At 48.7% G+C, this 21821-nt stretch overlaps 1 protein-coding gene across 1 annotated transcript in view; it reads right to left on the bottom strand.

Moving 5' to 3' along the window:
• gas7b (growth arrest-specific 7b) overlaps window positions 1-21370 on the bottom strand; it is a 50676-nt gene extending 29306 nt beyond the window's left edge. Inside the window, exons 1-2 of the mRNA XM_068583716.1 lie at window positions 20857-21370; window positions 3924-4041 (exon numbers count right to left, since the gene is read on the bottom strand). Coding sequence (XP_068439817.1) covers window positions 3924-4041; window positions 20857-21036 — 298 coding nt within the window. The 5' untranslated portion in view covers window positions 21037-21370. The remainder of the gene's footprint in view (window positions 1-3923; window positions 4042-20856) is intronic.
• Window positions 21371-21821: the final 451 nt, after the last annotated feature.

Below are 21821 nucleotides of genomic sequence, written 5' to 3' on the forward strand. Positions count from 1 at the left end.
TCATCCCATACCCTCTTCCCTTCATCCCATACCCTCATCCATTCATCCCTTACCCTCATCCTTTCATCCCATTCCCTCATCCCTTCATCCCATACCCTCATCCCTTCATCCCATATCCTCATCCCTTCCCCATACCCTCATCTCTTCATCCCATACCCTCATCCCTTCATCCTTTACCCTCATCCATTCATCCCATATCCTCATCCCTTCATCCCATACCCTCATCTCTTCATCCCATACCCTCATCCCTTCATCCTTTACCCTCATCCATTCATCCCATACCCTCATCTCTTCATCCCATTCTCTCATCTCTTCATCCCATACCCTCATCCCGTCATCCTTTACCCTCATCCATTCATCCCCTTCCCTCATCCCTTCATCCCACAACCTTTGAGTCCAGACTTAGATGAGTTATAATAAAAGGGATTTAGTAGAAGGTTGATGGTGATACAGTTCTCATCCAGGATGCAGCGCTCCCGTCAGTCCTCTAACAGCCTCACTGCAGATAGTTTGTGTCCGTCTCTTCTTCTCTGAATGGACCCTGAACAAAGGTTCTGTGTCGTTTACTCGTCTTCACTGAGCCTGTGGCCTCTGATTGGTTAGTTTCAAAGGGGCGGAGTCCTCTTCTGGTCCGGTAATAACAACAGCCCCCCCCCCCCCCCCCCCCCCCTGTGCAGCTAACACGATAGTGTCTCTTAAAGTCAGAAGTTGCTTCACTCTCCCATGTGACGCCCTCATGTTGTCTCTGCTCTGCATTTTTATTGTATTCCATTCATACCTGAACTATTTATATACCTTATTGAATATCATATCCCTCTTATGAACTGTAATGTGCAAGTCAAAACTATGGAGTCTAAACTATTACAACTCTCCAGCTCTCTTCCTCCATCAGCGAGCAGAGTCCATCCTCCCACGTCGCTGTGCACTGACCTGTGACACCCACATGGGTCTTCTATTTTAGCAGCATTAATGAAAACCTTTTCCCTCAAGCTGCAGGTCCCAATGCACAGGCTGACGGCTTCCCATTGCTGAACAAATACATACAATAAACACAAGTATTGGAATTAATTTGGGGTTCGTACGGTGATTTAAACGCAGGAGAAAAGGACGTCTGGAGACAACGTTGGTTCCAGAGTTTTCAACGGGTTAAACAAGCGTCTCTTCTAAATATACAGATAATCTGTCAAGACGTTATTTACAGGACATATATGTGAATATCATGCCATTCAACCAGAAGATGAGGACAAACCAAATAAGGTTTTTTTTCATAGTTTAGTATGAGTCAGACACAAACAGCTGTGAACCGGAGGGCAGGTCTGAGCGCTGCACGGCTGCAGTACAGTGCTGGGACTGATGAGTATTTGGACTTGTGTGTTTATAAAGCAGCGCGCTGGTCCTGCTGGGATGAGAGGAGTCAGACCACAGCACCCTGCAGCGCTGCACCCAGCAACACAGGAAGGAAAAGCTCGAAACACCGCCCTGACGCAAGGACAGGCAGCTCTGTTACTATAGCGATGCAGACTCACAAACACGGCGGCAGCACCGTTTCTAATCTCGCTGAACTTTACTGCAACAAAAGGCTCCAGCAAAAATAGCCCAGATGCTATAAATACCAGTAGTTTGAGCAAAACTGTTATCAGATGGGTTTGTTTGCAGACGGTTGCTGGGGAGCTGGACGCTCACACTGTGTTAGTCATGTTGCAGCAGAAACACACAACACAGGTCCTGGAGGTCTCACTGCACCACAGACACAACCTCTGTCAGCCCAACAGACACAGACGGGTTGTTTTACTTCAAGAAAGTTATGAAAAATGAATATTTCCCTCTCAGGAAATACTCCTTTGTTCCAGCATGCTTCTCTGGTCATTTCTGACTGTCCCTCTGGATTATGATCAGTGTGGCTGCTCTAGAAAAGCCTGTACTGTCTGCTGAAGACAAACAGATGATGTCGAGGTGTGCATGAGGTGAACACCACTGATGTCAAAGTCCATGTCCAATAGTGTCTGATAAGTTCACTGATATCACTCCAACAAGTATGAGATGACGTGCATTTCAAACAGCACGATCGCTCATATCCATGAAGTAACAGATTATCTTGCAGGGACAAAATAAATCTTCAAAAGAGATTTGCACTGAGTTCCACTTTGGTTAACTTTGACACGAGGAGTTGCTCTGTTGAGCAACAACAACCCAGCTGGACCGAACCGCCCTGTGAGGGAACAGAGAGATGAAGAGTCCAATATGGAGGAAGCGCTCCTCACTCATTAGCTGTGTTTTTAAACCCTGATGACTAATTATGAACTGCTCCGTTACTGAAGGATAGCTCCCAGAAACTTTGGAGACTGCAGTCGATCGTGCGATACATCTTTTGAGTGAAGTGAACAACCATCTCCTCTCATGCCTCACGCGGCTCTTTCCTCACACCTGCTGCCGTCACGACGTCATCAAATCACCTGGCTCAGTCATCAATCAGCTTTCAATATGTTTCACATATAGTTCCTACACCGTGAGCAATATTCTGAATATTAAATTATAAACACTTCTGAAATTTTAATTTTCAATGCCAGATGGGAATAAACGGCACAATCCAGGGACAACAGGAAGCAGCATGGTGTCCTTCTGGCTGGCCTGTTGGCAGTGAGCCGGCCACCCGGCCAGAGGCCCATCGTCTGCAAGCTTCTCCCCCACATGCTCCACGGCGTCTTCAGAAAAGCAAACTGTTCTCACACGACGCCTCGTGTCACTGCGTGACTGTAAGCACTGTGTCTCAAAACGTCAGATGGGAAACCTGCAGTTAAACAGCAGCGTCTGTCGTCTTCCAGCCACTCCACACTGTCAACCTCCTCCCATTCACACGCCCAGCATCAACCGCCGATCAAGGTAAATGGACTGTACATCTCTTTTCTACTCTTCCGATCATTTAAAACACTTTTACGCTACGTGGCATCACACCTATTCACACACTGAGGGGCCAGTGCCACCGCCGGGATCGAACCGCCGATCTTCTGATTGAAGGACGACCCTGCTCACCACTGAACCACAGTCGCATACAATCAGCTGGTTAATTAAGGACCTGAAACCTGCACCTGCAACCGTTCCTACGCTCTGGAGCCGGAGGCACGGCGACATGTCAGAGTCACCAGGTTCTGCAGGGAGTTCAATCAGGACAGTGAAGCAGTCTGCAGGACAGAGGAGGGCATTAAGACGTCTCTATGCCACTGTGTGTGTGTGTGTGTGTTCAGGCACACACTGAGCAGGGATTGTGTGCACAGAAACACGGCCCTATCGGCAGTATCAGTTCTTCTGCGCCCTCTGTCTCTCACTGGTACCATCACTACAGACACACAGGACGTTTCCTGACTGATGCAACGGCTCACATATCATTCTCATGATGAGTACAAGCTCCTCCATGAAAGATGTTGCCTCATTCTTAATCCACAGTGGAGCAGAGGAGGAGAGGAGATGGTTTGACGTACAGTGACAGACTAAAACGATGTCACAAGTCAACTCACACAAACCTCTTCTCACCTGTTTGTGTCCGTCAGTCACTGAGATGAGAATGAAGCGTGTTACCAGACCTCAGCAGTGAAGATGAGTCAAAATGACATTGTGAACTAAATGTTGACGAATGTTGCCATACGATGTGAGAACTGAATGGTTGTACATATTGAAGTTAAATTACAACACAATTATAACATCATTAATTGAGTATGAATACAAGTCAATGGTACAAGGAGTTAAGTTACAGATTAGTTGGCCTGATTTGTGCAAAGCTGAAGTCCATTTCTTCAGTGTAAGACGTGGATGTTCATATGAAGTGAAAACGTGTTTAATACAACATGCATCTTGTTTCCTTACATGAGCAGAATGTAAAAACTTAAGATGGTTAAGAGGGAGACGAGTGTCTTGGCATTGGCTCTTACCGTTGCTCGTGGTGTTGACGTAGTATCGCCGCCCTTGTGGAGACATGTAGCATCTCCACTGAGCAGGCAGGGGGTCTTTGAGGTCCTCAACAGGCAGCTGACTCAAAGAGGCTGTCCTCTGTGAAAACAAAGAAACCACAGACATCAGCACGGTGCAGGTGGATCGAAACAACGTGTTCATCACAAAGATTCACTTCTCAAAGCTGCGGCATTGAAATAGTTGCTGCAGATGAACAGATACAAGAAGATCAGAGAGAAGCACGGAAGGCCGGGCCGCACAAGAGTTGTAGAAGAAATGTGCAGCGCGCAGCTCGGGTTCAATGAGGTTCTCATTTCCTCAACTATTTCACAACCGGCCACCAATGACATCATAGCGGAGCCGGCTGCGCTACCACTGCTGCCACACGAAGAACAACAGAGAGCCTCTGGGACCGGAGCTCCAGCGTCAGCGCTGTGTGCTCACAACATCCAGCTGGAGAACACAGCGGAGCGTGGAGGCAAACGCCACACATCTGCTCCTGATTAGCAGGAAAACAACAGGCCGAGGCCCCTGTAACTCAGTGTGGGGATGCTGTTTGGAGACTGCAGAGAGCCAAATGAAATTCCATACCAGCTCCAGTTTGGCTGTTGGGGTCCATGCCAAGTCAGTAAAGCATCTAGAAGAGGTTAGCGTAACTGCAAACCAGCCCAGTCACTGCAGGCTGGATATGAACTGAACCTGTTGGAGGGGGAGCTGGAGGAGGCTATGCAGCCGTCCTGGACATTAATGATTGTTTGCTAACCCCCATCTCTGAGCATCCATTGTCAGATCCTAGCTTTACAACCAGAACTCTTCTTGGAGGGTCTGCCAAAAGCCTTTCCCAAGCCGACAACACAAGTAGTTCAAGTGTAAGGAATGGATTTGACGTGTTTGTCTGTTCTCACGTTAGCGTGTTTTGCAGAAGTAACGTTACTTCCAGGAAGCATTTAATACTACATATTCTTTTTCTGGGTTACAGGTTACTCTAAACTAGCCCAGTTCCTAACTAGCACATTCACCGTGTGCAAGCTGGTCTTGGATGACATCAGAGTGCAGGTTAGTGCTCAGCAGCCCAGCACGTTGTTCCCTTTCCAGTCCTAGAAGCAGCTCCTGTGCCCTAAAAAGCATTTTCCCAGAGATCCCTGTTCGCTGCACTGCTGCTGCCACACAGCTCATTGAAAAGCTCACGCCTGTTTTCTACAGATTATGTAGAAGTTAATTGTCTTCTCATTGACTTTGTCGACTTTTTTTTTTTTACCTCATGCACATTGCACATACATCAGCACATGAAATTAATAAATTAAGAAACATGCGTCATCCTCCCTTGATTCATATGTTTTGGCGGTTCATCGGTTTCTATTTGCAGAGCACATATTGAGCTTCTGTACAGTCAACTGCAGAGTGTCTTTAGATAAGTTTGGTACCAGTGCTGCTGGCGTGACATCCTGTCAGGCCGACTGAGACCACACATGAACGGTGGATCTTTTAGGACCGAGTGACTTAATAAAGAGATATCCAAGTATTCATGCTGGGACGTTGACTCACCTAATAAAAAACAACAATCAGCTGATTTACAGACGTCTTTCTCAACGTAAGTCCATGGGAACATGCTTCTATGGGGACAAATCCATGTCTGATATCACCATCAATATCGATGCATCCTCACTACAAAAATATTTAGTTTTTTTTACAAATCAACTGGAAGCGCTAAAAAGTCAGGGACAGCGTTTTAGCCGACTCATGAATTCATGAAATGTAGCTTAATTAGCTTGCTAGCTATGTCTGATACAATTAGCCTGTAACAGTTTTCATCCCAGCTGTGACACTTGAGATGAAGAGCCAGCTTTCGTCTTCCTCCGACTGACAGTAAGGTCTCATTGTTTCAACAATGACGAGTGGAGAATCCTCTCAGTGAACTGGAGAACAGAAAGTGTGACAGACGCAGCCACCGTAGCTAAAGCTCAGCTCGGTGACGCGTCTGGACGGGAGATGAGGTACAAACCAGAGCCATCTGATGATCCAAAGTCTCACAGAGACTCGCAGAGGTCTTGGGAGGCCATACTTTAAGAGATGTGTTTGGATCGGGGGTCATGGGAAGCAGGTATGATACTTAGGGAGAGGAGCTGGAAGCAAACCGTTCTTCATGGATATTATCTCTGGCTTCATCGTTGTACAGGTGATCAAGCAGAACTGAGGACTCATTTAGACACAAACTGATCAGCTGCGTCACCTCAGAAGAAAGTTACTGTCTTCCCCTCGCTGGACGAGGCCGGCGCTCCCAGGTGCTGCAGGACTGGAGAGCATGCGTCCACTTCTGCTGCATGTCTGTAATGTATCACACGGCCTCTGACTGCACTGCAGCCGTGTTTCCCTCAGACGGTCTCGTGGTAGTCGTTATATTTGTCCTCCGCATACTTTGAGGAACTGATTTGCTTGAATAGTCAGGCATGTGAAAAGTAGTCATGGCTCTAACAATTGCTAAACTCCAACAGGCCGTTAAAGAAATATGAGCTTTTTCCAATCCTGTCATCATGTGACACAGGATCTCCTGTTACTGTGGGGAAGGAAACGCAGAGAGAAAACGTCAATATGAATGCCAGACCACGGATGCACTAAGTGCTGCACTACATGTATGTGTGCAGAGGCTAGGCGCCCTCAGCTGTTGCACACATGTTGTTAATTCAATATTTAACACACTGATGCCTCACTGTTTTAAGGTATAGCTGGGTTAAAACAGTTAGCAGCAGCCATGTTTCCATGAGCTTTATTTCATGTCCATTTGAAGCGTTAGAATAACCAAATGCAACGAGCAGAAATAGCTTCCTTAAGCAAGAAGTATGAGCACGACCTGGATCATACTAGGCCTTGTGTGAGGGTTAGGGAGCGTATCATTTGGCGTTTTCCGATACCGGCTCTACAACAATACTTTTTTCACAAAAAGGCTTTTTTTCTTCAAACTGAACAATATAGAGATAATCAAAATGCTCCTAATCTCAAATATATCACATCCTTCTGAATATTGTGAACTATGTGTATATTTCCTAAACTTTACACTCTCAGAATCAGTCTGTTCCAGATCTTACTGCCACCTACATGCTACTTTACATGCTACTTTACATGCACTGCTTCTAAGACATCTGGATACCTCGTGTTGTTTTGTTTAGAGGTCTCTAAGAGCATTCCTCATATTCAGTGAGTTCAGGGATGAAACACTCTATTATGTTATTTTATTGTGATACTGAATTATTGACAGGATAAACTGAAATGTGATGGAAGATCTAGCAAAACATCCTCATCATTTACAAAACAAGGAAATTGATTCATTTGTGACTCCTTGAATACCGACGGCTGGTCCGTGGCCCTGAGCTCTGAACTAGGACGCTCCATCTCATCAGCAGCAGGCCAAACAAGTGGGAGTGGGCCGCCTGCAGAAGGAGCACTCGGGTGATGCGACACACTCTGGGACAGGGAGACATGTCGGGTTGTCGGCGGGGCTCATTCGAGTCGGTGCTACTATGTAAAAGAACGACGGCGCTCAGAGCCAGCTCGTCTCGCCATATGCAACGTTAAATAATGCACCAGCTTCTACAGCCCAGACTGCCTCTGGCTGCACATTCACAGCACGCCAGAAAAGCTCCTGGCGGGGAAGCGAGGGGCTCGTGGATGACCGAGGAGACGCCACCACAATGTGTGCTGTGAATGAGCTGCTCCTTCATTACAGCCGTCCACTGAGACGCATGAAGATGAGTCTGTTGTGACACCTTCACAGACCAAAGATCATGAATGTGTTGTTTCTTTCATTATGGGCACTTTGCCTGAACCTTTTATTAAGTCAACGTGTGTTTGCATTTTCACCATAATCAGATGGTAGTAAAGACAAAGACAATGTGGTGTGTACTGCTGATATATTGATATGTGATAGTTATCCCTCAGATGAAACAGAGGAAACAGGAAGAACCCACCCAGCCGGTCCAGAGTGTGACTTCACTGGTCCATCACATCACTTGTAACAGTGAAAGTTGTAATCCTGGTGAAACTGTCCCTGAACTCTGTCGTTTGTTTAGCTGTTAGAGCTCCAGGTGTTTCATTTAGAACTATGCAACACGTATGAACACGCACGCCACTTCCCAAGCTAAAGTTGTGATCTATGGAAGCAAATAAAGGACCTTTAACTTCATAACACAGGTCACTCTAGAGCCACTGCATCTCTGAGCAGCAGTGTATTTGTGGTTGAGAGCATAACTCCAACACAAAAGATATGAACCAACTCAAAGCTCAAATCAAATCCAGTTCAAGAGTTCATGGAAACAGAGGAACTCCAATGAACTCGCTGTACATTAGCATGTGATGCTATGTTAGCATTGTGTTAGCATTGAGCTCCTCGCCCCCAGAGGGGAGGAGGGAGTCAGATGCTCAGTGACTGATGAACTCCTGTTGATCCAACTCTCAGGCCGTGGGTTCGTCCCGCCGCTCGCTCTCTGCCCGGCCGTGACGAGCGGCAGCTGAAGAGGAACTGAGCGATACGTCAAATGTTTATGATGTTATTATATCGCTCTCAGATTACAGACCCCAAACACGGGCAGCATCTCTTATCATGGAAAACAAAATACCTCATGGTCTCTCTATTTCAGTGACACTGGCTCGCTGCCTGGAAACCCAGAAACACGAGTTCAATTCCCTCCAGAAAGGAGAATAACAGTGGTTTTAACAGCCGAGACCTGCAGGAAGGGCTCTGCTCTTTTCCCTTCACAGGCATTAAAGGAAGTTCAAACCCAGGGCATCATCTAACTTCTGGTGGAAATTGTGGCATAATTTCAGTAATTTACTTTACAATCGGGGAGCGAGGAGAGAAGCTGGAGTGGCTGAAAGGTCAGCAGCGCGAGAACAGAAGAAAAAGCCAATTACTGGATCCTGAAACCAGTCAAATGAGTCCAAACATAAACAGAACCTGTGAGTAGCTGTGGAGTAATAGAATCAATCCCAACTTTGGCTCACTGCAACACAGAATAACCTCCTCAAGTCCTCTTCCCCCGACGTCAAATACAACCCTTCAGCCGGGTCCAGAGCCCAACACTGAGTCAGAGTTTCAGCAGGTTACAGACGTCTATTGTGTTATCCAACAGGTGAGTCATGGGATGAAGCGCCGCCGTCTGAGGTCACATGCTTTGTGAAACTCTGGTTACCTCACCGGCTGTGAGGGGGAGGAGCCTCAGAGGTCCAGAGCTTCAAGCCGCTGACGCTCTGCCCCACACACGAGGGACCTGCTGGGCTGTGACAGTCTGTGTGTGTGTGTGTGTGTGTGTGTGTGTGTGTGTGTGTGTGTGTGTGTGTGTGTGTGTGTGTGTGTGTGTGTGGTGTTGGTACTGTAGTTCTGTATCTTGCTCTCTGTGACCTCTGAACGTAACCTCTGGTGAGCCGTGAGGGAATCCTCTGGCTTTGTGGGTTTTTGGTCCTTGTGGGTCCTTGTGGGTCTTTGTGGATCCTAGTGGGTCCTTGTGGGTCTTTGGTCTGTCAGAGAGCTGAACGTGGCATGAGGACGTGTCCCCTCCACAGCACCAGGGTCCAGGCATCAACAGGCTCTTCATGGAGCGGAGACGTCTTCTCGCTGGAGGCTCCAGGTCTATCAACCACTGGCCTCCCGTCACAGACAAGAATATGTCCAAACGTGAAGGACCTTTTAATACTCTTCTTCTGCGTCACCTCCTCACGGCTCTGAAGCTCTGCTCAGAGTCAGAAGTACATATCTAGCAATTCTTGGCAAATCTTTGGCAGAACAGTGGCTGAGGTGGTTTGTTGGTATTGTGACACAGCTTCTGCCCTCCGTGTCCGTGTGATGGGATGAGGACAAGCAGACGCAGCGCCTGCTCTTCACAAGGACAGATATGTTTCAGCCATGAAGACACTGAGTATTTCAGACTCAAAAGACATATTTTTGCGAGCAATCGTTCCTGTTCGAGAGACGAGCTCGTGTCCGTTGCAGCTGTGGCGTTTCATCGTCTCTGAGCTTCATGTGACCCCGTACGACCCATAATGCACTGCACGCCCTCAGGAGGGCTGCTCTGGACTGCTGGGTGTGATGACTGCTTGTTTTCACCCGTAGGGCCGTGAAATATGAACAAATGAAATGCCATTTGTTTAAATCCATTTTTGAATTAATACAGGAGCCACCAAGCCGTGACGCGCCTCACCTTCAGCGGACACGTTCAGCCCACAAGGAGTCCACGCGGTACTTCTCTGCTGCTCATGAAGTAAGGAAGGTTTCTAATGAAGTCCTGTTTCAATACATAAAGAACCTCCAACAGACCAAAGCAGGAGGCGGTGTGAGGGTGACGTGAGACGGTTGAAGAGGTCTTCCTGTCGGGTGAGATGCTGCATCTGAATCCTCATCAGCTCTACGTGATAATGCAGGGTCCCTTAATTAAAACCAGCTTTTCAAAGGCGGCCTCAGAGAGAACTGCAAGATGTTCTAAGTGCAAACCTAATTCTGCCTTCACTTCACTGCGTGCTCCCTGAACAAATACAGCGCGCTGCTCTCCTCCACGGTGGAGACATTCCACGCTGCAGACCAGCACGTCTCGTAAACAAACTCCAGCTGTATACATACACAGCAGAGCGGCGGCAGCCACAAACAAGCACACGCTCTTTTTCAAGAGGAGACGCAGACGCAGAGCGAGCCAGTAGAGCTTCACCCAGTAGAGCTTCTCCCAGTAGAGCTTCTCCCAGTAGAGCTTCACCCAGTAGAGCTTCACCTAGTAGAGCTTCTCCCAGTAGAGCTTCTCCCAGTAGAGCTTCACCCAGTAGAGCTTCTCCCAGTAGAGCTTCACCCAGTAGAGCTTCTCCCAGTAGAGCTTCACCCAGTAGAGCTTCTCCCAGTAGAGCTTCACCCAGCAGAGCTTCTCCCAGTAGAGCTTCTCCCAGTAGAGCTTCTCCCAGTAGAGCTTTACCCAGTAGAGCTTCACCCAGTAGAGCTTCTCCCAGTGGAGCTTCTCCCAGTAGAGCTTTACCCAGTAGAGCTTCTCCCAGTAGAGCTTCTCCCAGTAGAGTTTCTCCCAGTGGAGTTTCTCCCAGTAGAGTGTCTCCCAGTAGAGCAGTAATGCTCGCCCTGTCAGTGGAGGGTGGGGTCAGAGGTGTCTCTGACCCCACCCTAGGAAAAAGTGTCTGTTTCCTATGTTCCCTGCTCAGCACCTCCACCTCCCCTTAGTGTTTCCTATGTTCCCTCCTCAGCACCTCCACCTCCCCTTAGTGTTTCCTATGTTCCCTGCTCAGCACCTCCACCTCCCCTTAGTGTTTCCTATGTTCCCTGCTCAACACCTCCACCTCCCCTTAGTGTTTCCTATGTTCCCTGCTCAGCACCTCCACCTTCTCTTAGTGTTTCCTATGTTCCCTCCTCAGCACCTCCACCTTCTCTTAGTGTTTCCTATGTTCCCTGCTCAACACCTCCACCTCCCCTTAGTGTTTCCTATGTTCCCTGCTCAGCACCTCCACCTCCCCTTAGTGTTTCCTATGTTCCCTCCTCAGCACCTCCACCTCCCCTTAGTGTTTCCTATGTTCCCTCCTCAGCACCTCCACCTCCCCTTAGTGTTTCCTATGTTCCCTGCTCAGCACCTCCACCTTCTCTTAGTGTTTCCTATGTTCCCTCCTCAGCACCTCCACCTTCTCTTAGTGTTTCCTATGTTCCCTGCTCAGCACCTCCACCTTCTCTTAGTGTTTCCTATGTTCCCTGCTCAGCACCTCCACCTCCCTGTGTGGGCAGCTCTCAGCTGGTCACACGCTGCTGTTTGTGCTGCTCAGCACTTCCACTCAGGAGCCTCCATCCTCTCTCACACTGACACATCACAGGCCTGATGAGTCCTCAGCTGTGACGCAACCTCAATGGAGGCCCCGCCCGGGTTTCACACACTACATCTGTCCAGTTACAGAAAACTAACTTAACGTGACACTATGAATATCTTCAAAGACAGACACAGACAATGGCCGGTTCTTCAGGTCAGAGCACTGAGAGCTGAGTCCATCCGGTGTTACTGACACGTTATATTCAGCTGAAGTTACTTTGACCAATGTGTTACTGGAGCTCTCTATGAACATAAGAGCTGAAACATACGTTGATTTATCAGTTGAGCAGAAACTCACAATTCTAGATATAAATTCAAGTTATTTTAAGCAACAGTTTCAAATCCGAGCTCCTGAGTAGTTGGTCCTGTCGGAGTGAACGGACGGCGTTTGTGTTAGTGAGCGTTCCACAGCGCGGCCTCGGGCTTTGTGATGGACACAGCAGTCTGTATGGACTCCACTGAAGCCCTCAAACCAGGACACTAACTAAAGTATGAACTCTGGAGAGCAGCAGAACGACATCCCCACAGTTATCAATAGGCCTCGCCGGAGACCGCTGACCTCTTCACCCGGAGGCCTGAGGCTGAGCCACGAGTTCCTGACTCTGTGGGCGTTTAGGCTCATGTGAGAAACACAGGAGGGGAGAAGTTTCACTCACTACCAGACCCAGAGAGAAGAATGTGTCAAGATATGGCAAGACTGAGTGAATCGAGGAGGAGAGGAAGAATGAAGCAGTCCCCGGAGGGAGACGGAGAGGGGAGAGAGCGATGGGGGCTGTGGACCGTATCTTTATTTGGGAGACATTGTTTTGGTTTGGGCAGATGTGGGAGCCTGAAGCAAAGCCACATTCTCAGATGTAGAGACACTGCAGACACTCAGAGAGGAGGAGGGATGCACATGCGTGTTAAAGCATGCACTCAGTCACACACACACACTGTACATATGCTCACACACGTAGTTACTGTCTGCTCATGTGTGTGAGTGTGTGGCCAGCTCAGTGAACAAAGCCTGCTCTGTTGCGCCGCCCTCCTCCATGTGAATGTCTCCATCCTGGTTGGCCTCTCGGCTTCATGACATGACTCAGACCGCTGTGACACACTGTGTGACTGTGTGCGTGCTCTCCGGTGTGCACGTCCTATCTGTACATGCAGCATGTCGGTCCTCTCCTCTGCTTTCAACTCCAGCTCTAACTCCACTGTGAGCTGTACTGATGCCGGGGGTTCAAGTACCAGCCCAGGTCACCAGACTGTGGGACCAGTGTTTCATGAGCTGTGTGCAGGAGACCGTGATCAGTCCTTCACGTGGAGGGCATGACCAGGCGGGACTTAAATAAAATGTAAGAGTATGAAGCAACAAATTGGTCAACACAGGTTGTTTAGTCGCCTCTACCAGCGATCCGGTCAGTGTGGGCCTGCTGCTCTTGAGCTCGGTGCGTCCCTCAGAGTCAGGAAGGCTGCAGGACAACAGAGTCTTCAAAGCCAGACTGCTCCTGGTCCCCCTGTTGGATCCTCGAGTCAGTTCAGTGTTGGTCCTCCGCCCAAACATGTCCCCCTCTTTTACGTGACGCTTTTATCCAAAACGACTCACATTGTTGCTCTATACGCCGTAGACACAGCAACGGGGAGCAATTCTTGCTCAAGGACACAGCAATGTGGACTGGCGGGGTTTGAACCACCGACCCTTTAATTGAAGGTCGGGCCTGCTCACCACTGAGCAAACAGACGCAGCCTGTTAGCTGTGCATCCGGTGGCCAGACTGTATGGACACTGTTGGGGAGGCTGGTAGCCTGCTGTGGGTACGATGAGCTGGGTGTCCCCTCCAGACGTCCCTCATGGACCCTTTTCTCTTGTAAGCATGAAGCTCGTTAGAAGTTATGAATCATATTCTTTAACGTTTGGATTCTTCTGATGTTTATTGGACATTAAGATCTCACAAGGGTTTCCAGATGATGGAGCTCTGCTGGTTTCCATCAACGTGTGACCTCCAACTGGAGCCGTTCACAGCTGACTGTGAAGCAGCTGCAGGGAGAGGAAGCACCCGCCTGACACCAGGTGCTCTGCAGGGAACGCTGGATGGAGTTGTCACCAAAAGTGAAGAACGATGAATCAGTCTGGTTAACTCAGTTCGGGTCAGATGCAGCGTCAGGTCAAAGGTCAGTAGTAATGTAGGAGTTATACACTCCCTCAACGAGGTCACCAGACTGAAAGAATCAAGCCGTGGAGACTGAAGAGTGGAGCAGCTCGTGGGATCTATCGGCACAAATGAAATGAACGAGTGTGTTTCCTTTAGTGTGTGACCACCATCCACGTCTCCACAGAGCGGCCTCATCATGTTTCTACATTAGCCAGCGGACCCCTCTGGCTCTACTGGGCCTCACGTCTCCACATCCTTCATAGTCACACACACACACACACACACACACACACACACACACACACACACACACACACACACACACACACACAGCAGCCAGAGTTCTCTGTGTCTTATCACTTTGAATCACAGATGACAAAAGAGACACTTTCTAAATCCAAGGGCTTGGTTCAACATCTGGTGGAAAATCTAAACTTTTGGGAAGATCCTAAACAAAACATCCTGTCCGTCTGCCTCCTGAACACCAGAAGTCAAGCGCTGGAGCAGCTGGATTTGAACAGGAAACCAATCCATTCAGAATCCAGGATTCAGATTTAGATACGCTGATGACACGGCTCTGTTCAGCTCCGGCCTGTAGAGCTCTGCAGGGGAAGGTCTGTCCTCCAGCCAGGCCACACCCCTCCAGAACTGGTGTCCAGTGCTCTTGACACAAACACCAGTAAAACCAGTGCATGCTCATGTCCAGTAGTGCTGCAATAGATGATAAAACTCAAGGTTCAGATCAAGGATCACTGATAGGATCAGCCCAAAATAAAGAAGAGAGCTAATATCGCTTCATGAGATCCATGTCATGTTTATGTGCTGCCAGTACAGATTGCTGATCATGTATGATCCATAATGGCAGACACAGATCGCTTTCTGTTCTTTTGTTACAGCAGCTGGTCCAGATTGATTTTTGCCACCGTCACAAAACTATTTTTTAAGTCACTTTGAGTCCGATGTGGCCAATACGTGGATGGACCAGTGGATCATGAAGTCGGTGCAGGTCGCATGCCAGGCTCGTTTGAAGGAGCTGCACCTGCAGCTGCTGCCCGGACTATGAACCCTGCTGGTTCCCTCCAGTGAAGTCATCACAGGAACATGTAATGACCAACATGGGACACACACTTAACACACTCACGCTCACCAGCACCACGTTGATCTAAACTCACAGCGTGATTCACACTGAGAGCAGAACTGATGGATCCATGTTGCCCGTTTCAACCGTATTCAAGTCCAGGGATCCCTTCCAGAGCTCTACAGAGCAGTACTTTAATAGACTTTGGCCCAGTACTCTACTGGTGTGAAGGAGAAAAAGGGAAAACGAGGCCCAAGTTGAAAATAACTGTAATTACTCTTAAACTGAGCTAATGTTTTTCAAGCTATAACTCAAAATAGCTACACTGGTGCAGACCAGAGCCAAAAGAGATTAGGTCTGAAATAGTTCTCTCTGCCACCATAACCTACATTTGTTAAGAAATTGACCTCATTATGTTTATCATGCAGACTTTCAATGTTCTCTTTAGAGCACTTCTCCTTTCCTTCCCTTGTCGCCATGAGGCATTCGTTCTACACATGAAGCCGCTGGATGCCAGCTCTGCAGTAGCCGTGTGAAAACCTCAGACCTCCTCCGGTGTGGCATCAGGCAGCAGGTTGCGGTTAACAGATGATATTTCACAAGGCCGCACGCTGACGCTCCATGAGGAGGGTTGAGTGTACTCTGGATGACGTCGGCGCAGGAGGAGGCGTGGCACTGCGGCGTCAGGGGAAGCACCTGGCTGAGCGCTGCGGAGGTCTGACCCCCGCATTCCACTACAGGGATTATGCCAGGTTAGATCACATCCCACCCTCTGCCTGGAGCCCCCACACAGCTCTCAGCTCCAGTGTCATAATAAACACAGCTGACGCTCTACCAGGAGAAGCAGAGCTCTACATTACAGCTCACGGTGCGGTAATGCTTGCAGGAGTTCCCTGGCTACAGACAGAACGGCCCAAGAGAAACATCACATGATGCTGGAGTGATCCTTATATTGGGAGCCCCACATTAAAACCAGGGAATTTGACTTCAGCCTGTTCAAGTGGATGAAGGAAAGCCACTTTACTGCACAGGACCTGGCAACCTGCCCCCCACATGTCATAAAGCAGCGGTCTCCCTGCAGGGGGCCCTGGCAGACCCAGCTGCAGGGCCTCTCCTGCCTGCTAACTGCAGGGGGTGTCCTCTGACCCGGTGTGCGTCTTCTTGACAACGCGCCCGTATTGCACTTACATTCATGGCCAACGAGCAACTGTTGAATGTTTAAAAAACATATTAAATGAAAAGAGGTATAGTGTCCCAGACGTATCAAACCGTGAGCCTGAAGCCGAGGAGCTTGCAGAAGTTCACAGCGTTGAAGCATCGGCCTGAAAGCGCTCAGCCTGCTGGGTGGCCGGCTTTCTGTTCAGGCCAAAAGGTTGATCGATTGAATGAGTCCATTCATTTGCTGATGAAAAGCTGGCAGACATTAAAGATGTGTGTCTGCTTTGGACATTGTGTTCTTCAGAGGGAGAAACCAGGCAGAAGGTCCACGATGGCTTTCAGCTGCTGACTCCTTTGGTTCTTGGTCCTCGTCAGGTGGACAGTGAGCGCCGCCATGACTCAGAGTCACGGCGGCCAGAAGCTTTCACACAGTCCAGTTCTCACTCACCCATGTCATATCTCATATCTGACCATCTGATAATGTCTGTTCCACTGACAAACATCACCTGCAAGGAGACCAGGAGAGCGATGACCTCATACATACTATATGTACTCTCAGACCACCTGGGTAGAGTAGCCAAAAGCTGCATTCAAGTAAAAGTACTGTTAATTTGAAAAAGTACAAGTCATGAAATAACTACTTTAGAAAGAGTACAGAAGTACTTTCTGAAAAGATTACTATATCATAGTAAGTATACTATGTAAGTACACTAAGATCATATTCTGCCTGTCTCAAGTGTGATTGGAAAATATTATATTTATATTCATATCAAAACGTGATGGTTGTTTATGCACCGCAGCAGGAATGAGGTCTATAATGAGTGAGCAGGTTCCATCACTCGAACCCTCGTTGCCTTCAGATCGGTGGCGACGTGCGGTCATGTGACCATCGTGTGCTTTTATTGTTGCCCAAAGCTGTTTCTCATTAGTTACTGACACTGTGGCGGCTCGCCAAAGTCTATCTGGACCACCACAGTTTCATGATGAACCAACACTCCTTCAGGCGCTTTGGTGCACAGCGAAGGTGAAGGTGAGTCAGCTGGACTCGGCCTGGCAACGCTGGAAGGGTTGCGGGTCAGAGGGAAGCCGGGTCGGGACCAGACCCGGATAAGCGGCTGAAAATGGATGAATGGATGGAAATGAACCAAAGGGCTGCGATGTAGTGCTGGGTGATATGGAGAAAATGTAATATCAAAATATGTTTTACCAAATACTTTAATATCAATAATGTTTGGTTGCCTATAGATGTTTTTACAAAATATTTACACAAGGGGATTTTGAATATATCATCAGTGATGTGGTGACGAAGTTTAAAACCAAGAAAAGACAAGACGTCTCATAACACGATATCAATATATTATCACTATATTATCCCGTCGTGTTCTATGTATTTCATTCATCTGATAAAGCTGACCAGCCAGGTGTTTGACGGGTTAAAGCTCAGGTGAGTAAACCTGTAGATAAACCAAGGTGAGCCATGGAAAGATGTTCATGATACCACTAAAGTGGAAATGTTGATTACAAAGAGAAGGTGTAACTTTTATGACCCTGACAAACGCTGGACGATGATAAATGCTTCAACATACTGGAACAGAAAGTTGTACATTTGGAGAACTAACTAAGAAATGACAGTTAATCTGCAATAAAGTTTGCTGACATCATAAAATACCAGTCATACAGAGTAAGTATGAATTCCCTTTGTGGTTTTGAAGAGGAACCAAGTGTTGCGCAACGTGCAGTGTGATGCACCAGGCAGGTTGTGCATGATTCATTGTGCTGAGAAGAAGGGCAGTGTTTGTAGAACAGAGCCTCGGCACTGAGATGACAACAGCTCCACATCAGAGCTGCATTGTTCCCTGTGCCAGGCGGACACGTCGCTGTCCGGTTCATGCACCAGCCTCACTCATGAGGCTTTATGATTATGAAGGTCAAGCTGTGGTGAGGATGTCGTGGCAGCGCCCTCAGACTTCAGGAAAGTACCAAGAAGAGGAAATAGAGAAGTGTTGGTTTCACAACCAGTCATGTTATTGTGCCATCCTCCGCTCATCCACCTCCAGACGCTCTCTCCAGGAGAACCCAGGGAACCCAGGGAGCCGCCAGGAAGCAGAGCTGAAGCTCTTCCTGAAGAACCGCTGCAATATTTACTGATGGCCGACCCGTCGCTGTTCTACGTTCTATGTGTACCGACCCGTCACGTGTACTGATTCCTTATTGGTGAAGCTATTGTTCTCGTGTGGAACATGTTCATCACGTTGAGAGATTGAACGTTGGCTGACTACTCTCTAAGTTTCAGTATGAGTCTCGGCCCTCCTCTCCATTCTCTATTTCCACTGCCACGTCAACGACACCCAGCTCAACGTCTCCACCCAACCCATCACACCCACCCCGTACTCCACCATCACCAAATGAAGCTGGAGTGTGAGTTCAGACAGGAAGACCACCCCTCACGCCGGCCCAGAGGCCTCTCCCCGTACTGTCCGTCACCAGCAGCACACGTTCTCTACCGGACATCAGCACCAGAAGCGGCATGGAGCTATCAGCTGTTTCACAGTCACGCCCTCCTCGTTGGCCTTTCAGCCTGCCGCCGTCTCCTTTAAATATGCTGTCTCCTCGCTTCTAGCGTCCTGCTGCTGTCTCATGCGAGCCTCCGCCTCCTCAGGTCCAGCACCCATCTGCACCTCCAGCAGAGCCTCCAGCAGCAGTCTGGACTCCTCGGGGAGCTGCAGATTGCTGCCTCTCAGGGCAACACAGCGCAATCTCAAGTCCACTCGTTGAGTGTAACTCATGAACATCTGGCATCATAAACGTTGACTACTAATCTCTCACTGTCTCTCCTGCCTCACGGATAGAAAGACCTGAAGTAACTTCCTCAAACTCAACAGCGACAAATGTGAAGTCCTCATCATCGGCCCCCAATCACTAAACAAATCCCACCACAGCACATCACAAAAAACGCCTTTTTTCATCTGAAAAACTTTGCCCGTCTTTGCTGCTTTTAACCTGCGACACTAGTGTTTGATTTGTTTCTCACTATTGTTATCTTTCTTGTTGTATTGCTCCTTCTATTGTTTGTCTTTACTATGTAAAAGAGCTATCCATAATTATTGTATCAATCTTTCAGGAATAGCAGAACCAGCTGGCGTTGGTACACTGGGCTGCACGCTGAGCTGTACCCGTATGAGGTGTAACTCCAACATCTCTATCCTGTCCCCAGCTCGTATGAGGTGTAACTCCAACATCTCTATCCTGTCCCCAGCTCGTATGAGGTGTAACTCCAACATCTCTATCCTGCCCCCAGCTCGTATGAGGTGTAACTCCAACATCTCTATCCTGCCCCCAGCTCGTATGAGGTGTAACTCCAACATCTCTATCCTGTCCCCAGCTCGTATGAGGTGTAACTCCAACATCTCTATCCTGTCCCCAGCTCGTATGAGGTGTAACTCCAACATCTCTATCCTGTCCCCAGCTCGTATGAGGTGTAACTCCAACATCTCTATCCTGTCCCTAGCTCCTCCTCCATGTCACTCAGCTGCTCTGAAGCGTGGAGAGAGCGACAGGAAAGCGGGTTAGCGGTGAGAGCCGAGGCCTGAACCCACAGCGCCACAAACATCCGACACCATCTGCAGTTTCACGTGAAAGTGAGGAGAATCTTTCTGTGATGAGTCGCCCACATCAGATAAGCATGTCGCTGTTGCTTAATTCAGCCTCGCTGCAGGGCTGAGCCGTTATCTCGCCCAGCATCAGTTTGAGAAAGAAGGGGCCGAGCCCACATGGAGATCAAAACCAGACCTCGTGCTCGTCTCCTCTGGCATCTCATGCACGTCCTCTCCATCAGCTGCAGCGCGTCTCACTGTCTCTGAATGAGCGCGGCGTTGTGGCAGCAGCAGGTTGTGAATGTTCGTCACTTATTCCAGCGCTCACGGTGATGTCATAGCCTGGCTGGGGATGATTTGGAGGCTGATATAGATGTTGAGCTTTTTTTTTAGATATAAGACGACAATACTGAGCAAGCGGAACATTCTGCAGTTAAAAGATAAACATAAAGCATGCATTCACCACTCAGAGGCAGAACACTGACTCAATACCAGCAGAGCTAATGCTGACCAGTGGGTCGACTTCTTCTGTCTGACTGAGATATGTAATGTCCTGCTCAACAAATGATAGAAAGCTGTAAATCCTCTCAATGTGACTTGATGGAGCCTGAAGGTCTCACACTTTGGTTGGAATATTATCCAAATAGTTTGATTTACTTTCTGACGGCGGTCACTGTTCATCTGTTTATCTTTCCGTGAGAGGCAGACCAGCACTGAGGTGTCATGGATGATAACAATATGAATGTTTGTAAGTAACCGGGACCAATAATGATGTTTCTATGTCTTTACGTTCAGGGTGTCACTGCAGGGAGAGGGAGGGGCTGGCCAGCAGCATCCAGGAGACCTGAGCATGTCACTGGAATGTGTGGAATGAGGAAGTGTGCGGCACTGGGACTGCTGGGAGGCTTCCAGTTAGTCTGGTGAGCAGCACGGGGAACCTCTTATGAGTGCACTGTGTCTTCAGGTGTGCGCGTGTCTGCTTACGACACTTCAAGCGCGCGTGCGTCAGAGAATACTGTCATACAAAATGTTGATTTTCATAACAAATAATGTATGAAAAAGTCAACTTCACCAGAACAATTACCACTTGAGACGCGCCCCAGAGGAGTGTCGTGTTCTTACCTCCAGGACCTGCACGTAGCTCGAGGGGAACCATCCTCTGGCTCCGTCCCGCTCTCCCTCCCACCAGCCTCCGGGCAGAGCCTGGACCACCTTGATAATGTCCCCGGCCTGGAAGCCCAGACCCTGCTGGTGCTGCTCCCCGCTGAACGGGTACAGACTTCTGCAGTACGACCCAGACATCGCCAGCGCGAGCGTCTCCGTGCCGCTCACGCGCAGGGACGATGACGCGGCTCTCAACGAACTCACGAACAAATCAAACTTTGTGACTGAGAGCAAGTTGGAGTCCGGCTCGAGGCTCGGAGTCCTGGGTCCGGGGCTCGGGGTCCAGGGTCCTGGGTCCTAGGTCCTGGGTCCGGGGCTTGGGGTCAGGAGACTCGGGGCTCGGTGTCCGGGACTCTGGGCTCGGGGCTCGGGGTCCGGGGCTCGTTGCTCGGGGCTCGGGGCTGGTCTCGGGAACTTGGTGGGACTTGGTGGGACTTGGTGAACAGGTTCTCCTCCTCCTGCCTGCACGCGCCTCCGTCTGTCCGCCGCGAGAGCAGCGTCAAGCCGCGCGGAGCGCGAGGGGGAAGCTGTCTCGTGAATCTCCCTTCAAAATAAAAGCACAACATGTTTTGACTACTACTTGCTACTACTTCTACTTGCTACTACTACTACTACTACTACTACTACTACTACTACTACTACTACTACTACTACTTCTAGTAGTAGTAGTAGTAGTAGGAGTAGTAGTATTACTACTACTCCTACTACTACTACTAATAGTAGTACTAGTAGTAGTAGTACTACTAGTACTACTGTTAGATGTTACTATTGGCTCGCAGTAGCCCACTAGGCTCCAATAAAACATCTGTCAGCGTGTTGATTGAGCTTCATAAATGTATATGTTAACTATAGATTTACATAACAAATATAATGATCATGAAGAAGAACTGTCAGTTCTGTATCCTATGTAATAATTATTACTA

The sequence above is a fragment of the Clinocottus analis genome, unplaced genomic scaffold (genome assembly GCF_023055335.1).
Source record: "Clinocottus analis isolate CAN_PGR_092001 unplaced genomic scaffold, fCliAna1.0.p SCAF_19, whole genome shotgun sequence".
NCBI lineage: Eukaryota > Metazoa > Chordata > Actinopteri > Perciformes > Cottidae > Clinocottus > Clinocottus analis.